We start from the raw sequence: 12,024 nt of genomic DNA, 5'->3' as shown, positions 1-12,024 counted from the left end.
GTTTAATTCAGTTTTTATTTCTCACTACACCATAATTTGTAAAGTAAATGTAATATCTTGCGATTTTGTAACCTATGCTCTAATAAAAATAAAAATAAATCAAATCTGTATTTCCCATTCCCCTTTAACTGAAAGATTACACTTGCAAACTGCATATTGCACGTTATTCTGCTAGAATGGCTCAGACTTCAGACTATGAGCCCATAGTTGAAAATCAATTTTCAAGACACTGTGATTTGTGAATTTTATTGACTCTGCAATAGCTGGAAGTAAAAGCTCCAGAATGGAATTCACACTCAAGGTCTGCTGATCTGAAGTTTCACAGAGATGGAGTCCTCTTAGAACAGCACTAGGCAACACTCTAACACATCAACACGTCATTTTGAAATGTTATCCTTACTGTGTAATTGACATTGAAAACTTTTTGATTTGTTTTCAACTCAAAAACCTCTTTTCTTTTTATTGGTACATCAAGAACCCCTGCAGAAGATCTGTTGTGAGCATTAGGACATTATACTGTAGTTCTGTGCAAGGCCGTCAGGTGTCATGGAAAAAATACTTCCAGTTTCAGCCAGATATACCTTATTCGGGTCACACCAGAGCCCTGGTATATAGAAGCAGTGATTTACACTACAATTTCTGTTTTCAGGTCCACTTTTGTCTGCCAACAAAAATGGGATTTTGACTTCCGTAACAATACATTCTTACCTTTATACAGTATACACCTATACCCTGTACCTAAACGTGTATACCTATACCTTTCCAGAAAACTTCATGAATAGATTTTTATGTGAGTTACACTTCTTTCAATTTCTACATTTTTTCAGCTTATATATAATATGTGTGGATGATGAGAAAAGTTTCTAATGGGTCAAGCTCAGGACATAGCAGCTATATGGCTGCTATCAGTGCTAACAGTCTATTGATCCTAGAATCTCTGAGAACCTGATTAAATATGACATAAATACTGCTTTCAAAATTGACAGTGAAATTCTCACAATAAATAATGAATTCTTGCTCTGGGTCTAGCTGCTGTGAGAGCAGTGTCTCGCTCAGATAATCCCAGCATGTTTGGGAATGCAGCCAGTCAGATGCACAGCAAAGCATAGCTTTAGAAACATGATTCTTTAATATGTATTACTTAGAGTGCTTCTCACTGGTGTTTCAAAGAATCACAAGGCTTTTAGGCAGTTGTTTTTCATCACTCATTTCTGGTTTACATATATTTCCCTATCTCAGGTGCCCTGAAAGTGTGTATAAACCCTTTTTTGTGTCAGCAGTGAGTTCTTATTTCTTGAAATCTAACCTTTTTTTAAAATATTTATTGTCCTCCAGAAAATATTTCTTTACAAGGCTCTTAATTTAGGTCCACCGACCTAAATGTCACTTTTTGTGTGCTTTTTATCTTCTTTCCAAAGTACACTTGTGGAACTATTTATTAATTACTCCTATCACCTGATTAATTTGTAAGTGACAAAAAAGCAGCAGGATTATAATTTCAAAGGCTTCACAGAAAAATACATGAAATGAGTTTTGCATCCTCAGAGTGTAATTATTTAGATGGTAATAAACAGCTTACAGGTATAATGCAGATCAGCTGCATTACATACAGTGTACTGTTATTATTAATAGTACACTGTTAATTAATTATTATTAATGCTAATGATTCATGGTTGTATCCGCCAGCACCACAGTCATATGCATTAAGGATCAGTACCAGCACTCACATTGTATTTCCTTGGCAAGGGTTTGAGGCTCAGCAAAAGGCCTGGCAGCTGAGAACTCTGCCCTGATCACAGAAAAAACAGCCATTGGTCTGTCATGTTGTAAATTTAAGTACATCACTCCAGTTACATGAATCTCATGTTCATTTCCTAAAAATGATCCTAATGTTTTCCAAAGCGATCTAATTGACCTGTTAGACAATGGCATCCACAGTTCTTTGCAAATCCTGAGACCCTGAAACGAATAAACGATGAGTGATTTGAACAGCCTAATTTAACAAAAAGGTCTCTGAGCAAAGTGTACAATACTTTTAACAAGGCAAAAAAAATATCATGTCCTGATGAAGAGACCATGTGTGAAAGTGCTCAATTACTAGTATCTATGGCTTAGTTTTGGGGATGTGTTGACCCAACAGTGCATAAGCAAAGGCTGAAGATGAATAGATAGTTTTAGGTCCTTGGGCAATATCTAGTAGGCATGTAACTATATAGGTTCAGGTGGGTAGCTGGGTCAGCATGCGTAGGCTGCAAAGGAACAAGTAATAGGTTTATTCCATGCTGAAAAAAAGAAGAGAGAAAACACAACTTTTCGGCCGTGGAACCTTCTTCACACCTGAAGAAGGCTCCACGGCCGAAACGTTGTGTTTTCTCTCTTCTTTTTTTCAGCATGGAATAAACCTATTACATGTAACTATATACTGTATATAACATTTAAGAACTCCAAAAAAAGCAAAAAACATCAAAACTGGTTTTGTACAAGGAAAAAATGAAGTGGTTTTCTAACTTTTATGAAACATTGTATCATTACAGTACAAAAGAATATTGTGCTCTTTTTGGAAGCTGAGTGTCATTGTACTTTTAATTGTTTGCCTTGATTGCAATTAGCTGTGCTTTAATGAAAGGGTTTCTTAATTTGTTTTTGTGTAAAATTATTAAATAGATGTTTGTGTTATAGTTATTACATTTACTGGTAGTTTTCTGTGCTTCTGAGAGAGTGAAAACAGGTCATGACCAGCCCAGAATTTGTGTGTGAAAAGATTCTGCCTAATTATTGTATAACACTGTCTATCTTTTTTTCCCATTACTGAGCACGAAACTTTTTTATCTTAAATTATAATGGTGGTTTTGTTTTGCTCGCTATTTTAAAATTGATTTGTACATAATTAAATAATTTCACAATGTAATTCCATCTTGAAAATCATGTTGTGAGCAGAGAAGTATTCAGACTGATTGCAATCACAAGCTAACAGACTGATCAATATTTTGCTGTTTCTCTTCTTCCACAGACTCATTTAAGATGTTTTGATGAACTTTTCTGACCTGCAGCCTAAGCAGCTCAAGCTTTTATTTATGTTTTTTTTTTAATAACTACCAGCAGGAAAGTCTTTTGAGGAGCCAAGGCTGATCCAGAACTCCCACCAAAGACTATAAGAGCACTTTAAACTTTTTCAGTTCATTTGTGGGAGCAATGAAGAAAGATTATTTTTACATCAGACTGCTTTCTCTTGAGTGTCAAACCCAGTATTTCAGTTTATTCAGATAAACTGTATAATTTGTACTTCATATACATGCATATTGATTGTTTGAATTTTGATGAATATAATTAATTACATGATTTTGAAAAAGCAAGTTAAAGAATATTTTCTTTTCATACTTTCAGTACTGTGAACACTTTCATGTGCTAAGAATTTACAAAGAGGTAGACCGGGATCTTAAGCCCACCAGAGCTCCCTCAGAATATAAAATAAAGTCCAACATAACATAATCTATTTGCAGTAACGATTTTGAATGAATGATTCTTCATTTAAAAAAGCAGACAAATAGCATAACATTATTAATGTCGTTGGAGTTATATTTGAAACAACTGCTGGAAATTATCTTATTTATCCCACCGAAGACCCTGAAGGAATTAACTGATGTTAGTTTTTAGGGTTTGCTGACTACAGCATTTCTCCACTCCACTGTAACGGTTCCAGTGTTTAATCCAAACAGCAATTCGGTTGTTCTTATCGGCTGCACACTTCATTTTAATTACTGACGTGTTCTGGCATCTGCTACAACTTCAGACCTGTAGACTAGGTTTGGTGGACAGTGGTGTCGCCAAGAGAGTGTACCTGTGCCTCTTTTTCTTGCAATGTCACTTCCTGAAACTTTATATATTCTTATATGCAGTAAGGAGTGAGAAGATATTCACAATTCCCTGTGCTTAGCTACCTTAGGCTATCAAAAGTCTGAAGAGGTGAAAAAAATAACATTATACAGTATCTCCCCAGAGAATGGGAGAGGTAAGAGCATATAAGACTGTAAATGAGTGTAAAAACAAAGTTTCAAATTGCTGCCTATACTCTAGATTGGCATGGATAACCTTATAACAAAATCCATTTAAAATTATGTATTAAGTGCATAAAATGTTTATCTACATTTTGAATTTTCTGATATACAGTACAGGTACGAGACTGTGGGTGTAATGCCTACATTAATTTTCATTTTATAGAGTTCTCCTGCTTCTTTATGCCATCATATAAACATATTGGGTTAATAGAGGTTAACAGTTAATACATTTTTAAGATTATCTATCCACTTTCTATTCCTTCTTCCTGGAAGTCCTTCCCAGCATGTAGTGGGCACAAGGCAGGATGCACCCTGGACAGGAAGCCAGTCCATCACATAGTGACTTAAGATTTAAACAATCACTTGTTTTTTTAACCTGAAAAGCCTATTCATTGAAAAGCCCATTTAAACATTATGAACCCTAAAACAGATGCATCAGATTTAATTATTGGAGGGTTCAGTCTCCTCTGGTTTTTGATTCAACCCAGACAATGTAATTACTTGCTTAGACATCTATGGGATTTTTCTATGGGATTTTTTGTAGTTGTTTACTATAAGAACTCACTTCATTAAAGAACTGGTTAAAAACACATATGCAGCCAATTAATCAAATAAGCCTTTGCTCTAAAATATCACAACAATGATATGAATCAGGCAGTTTCACTTCCAGTCTTGGAAATCCAAAGGAGCTTCTCATTTGTTTTCTTAATTACTTAATTGATTTTATTATTGACATAATTGGTCTGCATTAGTACCAGTACCTAATACTGCAAATACACATTACAGTACCTAAGCTTACAAGTTCAGACTTTTAGTGCAAATATGTCCTAGTGCTTAAAAGAAACCAGTTGCATCTGTAAAAAATTAAATATTCACAGATAGCAAGAATCTTATATTGAGAAGGAAAAAGTATAAAGTCTGAAGTATAAAATTAAAGAAATGGATCATCCACACATTTTTCTGACTAATTTGTGAAATGAGCTCTAATTAAATATTCCTTGTTGTTGTTCCTTATAATTTACTTCATCATCTGCTGTGCAGATAAAGGAAAGTGAATTTCAAACCATTCCAAAATGCCATATAATTGCAAATTACTCAGCTGTTATAGTTTGGACAAAATCATCCCTTTTCAACAGCGCACAAATGAATATACGTTTTTCTCAATCAGTGCAGCACACCAAGAAATGCTGCCAGGTTTCTTCTGAAAATTAACATCAAAAGTACAATTACTGTTGTTACTGTTGTTCTCATATTGAACAGACTTTTATTCTTTGAAGAATCCGAAAGACATTATTGTACGATTATTGTTATCTGTTACAAAGGTGATGGTTGGCTAAGGAGTAAGGAAGCTTTTTAATATAGCACACTGAAACTGTTTTTCTACACAATTTCATAAACTATCCAAAATAAGGAAAAATGTGTTCAAATGAAGAACATTTGCATTCTTAATGAACTACGTGGAAATCTAAAGATGTCATTTAGTTTATTTAGTCTTTTGAACAGCAGTTCAAGTTATCTTTTAATTCAACACCTATTCTGAAACTGAGATTTCAGAATAATTATTTCCTATGTGTTGTTATTCACTCATTTTGGTTATTCACTCATGATGGACAGAAGAATCATTGAATGCCCCAGTCTCTGCATGAACTGAGGACTGCTCTAGCAACATACATTTGATAAGGCACCCCTGTTCAATGAGTCATGTTTTTGTTTTCAAAGATGTGCTTCAGAAATCACTTTTCAGATAACTTCTATTATGCAACTATTCAGAATTATTCTTCTTGCTAATTTTATTTTTTTCTTCTAATGCCTCCAACCCTATTGCCATTCCAACTAATGCGTCCAATGATGACAAAGAGGGAGCTGCTGATCTGTACTTTTGTATGTACAGTATATGTTGTATGTACTGTATGTTGTATACTGGGATTAACTCCCATCCAGTTCAACAAGGCTGGGTAGTCTGATCTGTACACCTAAAAAATGTTGGGTAAAGAAGGGTAAAGAAATGACTCTTGTTATTAGTTTTTAAGACACTTTCCCATATTTTTCACTTGTTAAAATGTGTTTTAAAGATTTGAACTTCTGCTCTCCATTAAATTGCACCAGATCAGTTATTGATTACAGTACCTGCTAATTAAACTAGAGGCGAGTGGGACTGAGGCATTTTCTCTCTATAATGGGATAATCTTCTATTTGCAGTCCTCATTTAATCAAGGGTGGACAGGGAGGGAGGGTTCAATCCCTTCATTAATCTCCTGCTCTGAATGTCACAGAACAGACATTGAGAGATGTGTGTAATGCAGAATGATTATTTGACAGCCCCAGAACAATTTCAGGACACCAGGGGTTTGCATCGGGCTCACTGAAAAATGAGCAGGATGCCTAAAGGCCTGCAGTTTAACACTGAATAGTTAGAAAGTTGAACTTCTCTTTAGTTTCTCCCTTAAAGGGGAACTGCAATGCTATTTTTATATTTCAGGACTAGAAAGAATAGGCATTGATGAGTGCATTTCAAACCACACTGATAGTAAAATGTACACAGTAAAACCAATTTACATCACAAAATAGACATTTACAGGTATATTCCGTGCCATATTCTGAGATTCAGTACAAGGCAACAAAATCTCTGGTGATGTAACACAGCCATTACTTTTTTTTTAACTTTAATTACTTCAAGTATTACTTCAGTTTAAGGTTGTTGCATAATGTTGCTGAGCCCAAGTCGACATTTTGTAACTTCAGGGGCACCAGTGGCGGGAATGGAGAATTTAGGTCTTGAGTGATGTGCACTGGGCTGCCATGCTTTTATTTACCCACAGCACCAACAACCCTGTGGAAAGTTCTCTGGATTTGTTTAAAAAGTAACAGTTGTACATTACCCTTCTGATGCCCTCCTTGGACTCCTCCACATTGTTCTCGGCCCCCCCAGTCCGGTTGATCATTTTCCACATCTGAGAGTACATGGTGTCCCTCTCGAAGGGGTTCATGCCCTTCGTGCGCACTTGGTCGTACACGGCCGAGTCCAGCACTGTGCCATAGGGGATATCAGTCTGCTTAGACAGGTCCTGGAGAGACCTACATCAGAAGGAACACAAAGACAGAGAGGTTACACTCTCATTACAAAGCCACCTTGCCTATTTCAGGTTTTAATGCATTACAGGGACAAGTAAAAGTCACAACCATCTCTAGAACCAGTACCAGGTACCAGTTATTTCATGACTATAGTATATTCTTTGGCAAATGTGCACAAAGAGGTAAGGAATTAAAATACTATTTCCACATTGGGAGTACAAACTACAATACAGGGCAGTTTATTGCCTGCCATGCACATCTTTTGCAAAAGTTGCATTATGCAAAAAACAGTTTGCTGACATGCTTTTTGTGCTTTCTTTAATGCTGCAAGCTAAAAGAGAGACTTCAGAGTAGTGCTGTAGCCCAATGCACTGTATTAAAATAATATTAACAGGAGAACAAGGTAGGTTTCAAAAATGTCATTATCCATCACTGTTTTTCTAGAAATAAGTACTATTGCACACTACACCTCATGAAGATGCTGTATCATTATGAAGCCTGCCAACATAATGGTTTCAGTACAGGGTTAAATTGATGTTTGGACTCAATCTTGCCTTAGGTGTTAGACTACATCACAGAACTTTTTTAACCTTTTCCATTAGAATACATTTATGATCTATAATCAAATAAAAAAAAACACACAATTAAATAATTTACAAAATTTCATGTGGTGAAAATGTTTTAACTAGGATGTAGTCTCACCTTGTATACTGTGCTATTTGGCTGCTACAACCCATAGCAAGAACATGCACAATCATATTGACATGCCCTTTGCCTAGATTTCAGTTCATACAGTAGTGCCATTTGTTAGGTGTGGCTAATTGGCTCTGTCACACTGCTGTTCCCATAGATCCCCGCTCCCTCAGCGGTAACACATTCCCAGATGATCCCGGCTCTTGACAGTGAGTTGCCTGATTAACACTTTTACAGCAGATGCAATTGGTTCAACTGCAAGCCTAGTTAGTTTAGTAGCTTATATACTGTAACATGGCTGAGTGTACAGCTTGTAGTCAAGCCTAAACAATTAGGAAGGAAGAATAACACTGTTATAATCTTGTTTACTGAAGCCCACAATTCCTAAGAAGGTTTACAAACAAAAGCTCTTAATATCAGTGCATATTAAATTGCCTGGAAAACAACTGCACTGAAAACATCATGTTTGTTTGGTTGAACAGTGACATAGCCAAGCTGACTTGGAAAAGCTTTGACATCCTCTGTCAGAGAAACGACAGTAGCTCAGCACTTCAAGGTCTAAGTTCTAAGGTCTTAAGGTCTTAATGACTCCTGTGTACCCCCTTGTGGTGAAGGAGAGAAAGATTACAGACCTCCTTGTTTATCACACCGAACGCTGTTGAAAAAAAATCATGATTACCTCCCACATCTCAGCAGATTTAGAAACTTATTTAAAGATACTTCTTTTTTGTGTCCAGCCAAATGGAGGCAGTTGATCAGGCAATTGTACTGAAGTCATCATGTCTGGTTTTCAAAATACTTCAATTCAGGATTTGAACATTTTCTTTAACCTTTCTTGGGCTGGATCCCAAATCCACAAAGCAGGTTTGTAAAAAATATGCCTTTTATTGAAATCTATCAAATGCACAGTACCATATCCTGACTAAACGAGAGCAAGATATTTGCAGATTCTAATGTTTTGTACAAGATATCAAAGCCTTACAAATGACAAAATTCAAATGTGAGATTAAATCAGGAATTCCAATATGTATAACATCCTGAAATCATATTAATAGGAGTGCTACAGGTATTTCATCTAATACCCAACCTAAATCAAATCAGTTTAAAATTATAAACAGAATTCAACATTCTCCTGTCACATTATTAAATGTGGATTGAAACAGGACACTCGTTGCTGGAGGTGCATTTGCAATGACGGAAGACTGTTACACTCTATGACTGGAGTTGCTGTAACTTAAGTCAGTACTGTGAAACATCTCTTGGGATCCTGTACTTGCAATTTTAGGAGATTTACCTGCATTCTATTTTAGTTATAAAAAAATCCTAAATGCAACTCTTACAGTACTTCTATACTGACTTTCAAGGAAGCTGATGTACGCCCCAGTTTGGGATTTATGGAAAAATACAGTTTTGGACATTACTGTATTAACCTGAAACTATTGAGCAAGCTCAGAGTTTCATATGAAACAAATTGTCATATGATATTACAAATGCATATGTGAAACATCACAATTTTGACCAAACCCAACTTTGCTTAGAGCATAAGAGCAGTTTCTGAGATTTAACTAGATTGGGATAAGAGGTAAGGCTTCTGTCAGAAACATCAAGAATTGTTTTAATGCAGCATGACTGCATTAAAAATTAAATAATATTTCTCAAGAAGAGGCTACTTTAATTCTGATGCAATTAAAATATGGGATATGAACAATTATCTACAAATACAATGACAAAACACAGAGAAAGATATATAAAAAAGGAGGACATACACAGAAGACATTTCCCAACACAAAGAAGATTCTTCCAACTCCCTTGTTTGTCTTTGTTTACTAGACACACAGGAAAATTTAAAAAGCCTTTTTTTCTGGCATGAAAGCAGTCAACCAGCCTTTCAGTTCTTTTGATGGCACAAAACCACCTGCTGTTGTTTTGGAAGCGAAGACTTCACATGTTCAGCTCTTCATCTTTCCTTGGCATCTGCTCTGTTCTAACTGACATGCACATTGTAAGAAGCAGGACTGATTTCACTGTGTGCAATTCCTCTGCACTGGTAAGCTGTATTTTGCAAAAAAAGTATTGTGCAAAAATTGCAAACTAATAAAACCAACATTTAAAAACACCAAGAAAAAAAAACTTGATTAAAACTATTGTTTTACTCTCTAAAACACTTGTACATGACAAACAGCTGTTTTATGGTAAAGAAGTTACTTTACTGACTATGAAAAATCACAGAACCTATGCACTCTTATGCTCGTTGAGGCTCATGTGTTGTATGTGTGTGAAGAACACCACATGCAAGTGGGAGCAGAGCCAAAGCAGAAGGTTGGCTACTCCTGCCCAGCACTGGATAGTAGGATGGTAGCAGTCTTTTCATTTGCAAAAATGCCGGATATTTTCATTGTTACTGCTTAGACAGGTGACAGGTGCAACATGAGTCATCTCTGGTACAAGGCCAAAGGGGAATATGTTCTGAAGAGCACTTTTCTGAAATCATAATAATCACACATTTTTATTTAGAAACACTTTTCAAAAGACACAATGTGCTGTACTGTACTGCAGGTCCAAGCACTCATAACTACGCCAGTATGTGACTGAATAATAATAATATAGTTCAGATATGATGATGAGTGAGCCAGAATGAAGCACTCTAATAATAGCAATAAGTGATGCAGGTCCCTGGGTAACACATCATTTCTTTGTTCTATAGGATGCAGTAGGCAGTCTGAATGAGCAAAGCAGCTGTCTTTTAAACAGGGACACAAACAACTAAACCTAACTATTCATAAGGCATCATAACTTCATTGCAATGATGATACACACAGGGATACCATCTTTGTGTTTAAGACTGTATTAACCTGGTGGATTATTTTTAAATTTTTGCTGATAGATACTATTCTAAGTCCCTACCGTCTTGAACAATCCTATAACATAGTGTGTAAAAGCTTATTCGTATGCCAACAAATGCTCTGTGCTCCTCATCCTTAGCTGTGTTTGAATTGCACAAAGATGTGTACCTATAGGAAATTATCCTTACACTTGTCTGGCACAATTAGCACTTACATTTCCATAATTATTATACTAAGCTTAGTTAAAAGAGGCTTATTTCCCCAGTGACCAGACTGCCCCCTCCAAAATCTGTTCAACATAATATTTACCTATAGTTTGATCAAAGGTGAAACTACACTCACGATCTAAAAATATTAAGGTTAAGGTTGTATAATAGTGCTCTATCAAGCATGAAGGAGGCTGGATATGAGCCATCTTGCCTTTCTCACAACAGAAACTCACACCTTGATTGAAGCATTAAACAGTAACTGAATGTGTGGAGCTGTGCAAGACAGTGTAAACACATTCTGTGTGAGGCTGTCAGAAGATTTTTTTAATTAGCTCTTTAGTTATCCAGAGTAGTCTATACAGGCCCATTATTGTGGAGGAGTTTATATGAGAATATACTGTATATAGAGGATATACAGGCTATTGAGCTCTGTCAAAAATATATTGATGCTGTAATGTCACTGTACTCACCAACAAGGGTGCAGCTACTGGAGAAGGGGTATGAATCCACTTGCTGAGCTAAGAGTGGTGTGGGAGTGAGTACAGGGCTGTTAAAACTAGTGTAGTTCAATATTGTCAGGTATGCTTGGGTCAAAGCCAGTGATTCACAAAACAACAGTACCAAAGGCTTTCCCAAGAGTAGTTTAGCTTCCAAGGTGTGTTAAGCTGTGTTCGTAAGGCAAAAATCAGTTCAAAAGCACCCGGAAGGGAAAATCTGCAAACCAAAGGAAAGCAGGAGATTCAGAGCCTGTGTTCCCAACACTACGGAACACTGAGACTCAAGGGGAATAAACTCGATGATGGAGCGTATAACTGCCGAAGAAACAGGAATAAATACCCGAGGGAATGAGGTAAGTAATTATTTAATTAGTAGTGGATGGTTTTGATAATCTACCACCCACGGCGGTTTCAGACCGTGTAGTGAAGTGGCCAGTGGCCTCAGGAATGGAGGCTAGAGAGACTGCATTCCCATGGGCATTACAGTAACCCCCTCCCAAAGGGTGACCTCCATATATTTCACATATGAAGAAACCAGCACTGCACTAGTGGGGAGTGCTTGCCCCTGCTTAAAAAACATAGCTGGGTCCGCCCATGAAAATAAAGGAAATAGTGAGGGGAGCATGGAAAGTAAAAGAGAAGGTGATTCTATATC

At 36.5% G+C, this 12,024-nt stretch overlaps 1 protein-coding gene across 1 annotated transcript in view; it reads right to left on the bottom strand.

Annotated features, from left to right (window-relative positions):
• grid2 (glutamate receptor, ionotropic, delta 2) overlaps positions 1–12,024 on the bottom strand; it is a 226,683-nt gene that overhangs the window by 64,245 nt on the left and 150,414 nt on the right. Inside the window, exon 13 of the mRNA XM_088911157.1 lies at positions 6,935–7,130. Coding sequence (XP_088767283.1) covers positions 6,935–7,130 — 196 coding nt within the window. The remainder of the gene's footprint in view (positions 1–6,934; positions 7,131–12,024) is intronic.

Source organism: Atractosteus spatula, chromosome 3 (assembly GCF_055471065.1).
Source record: "Atractosteus spatula isolate fAtrSpa1 chromosome 3, fAtrSpa1.hap1, whole genome shotgun sequence".
NCBI classification, from domain to species: Eukaryota; Metazoa; Chordata; class Actinopteri; order Semionotiformes; family Lepisosteidae; genus Atractosteus; species Atractosteus spatula.
Note: the sequence above shows the minus strand (reverse complement) of the source record. Positions and strands in the feature narration are given on the sequence as shown.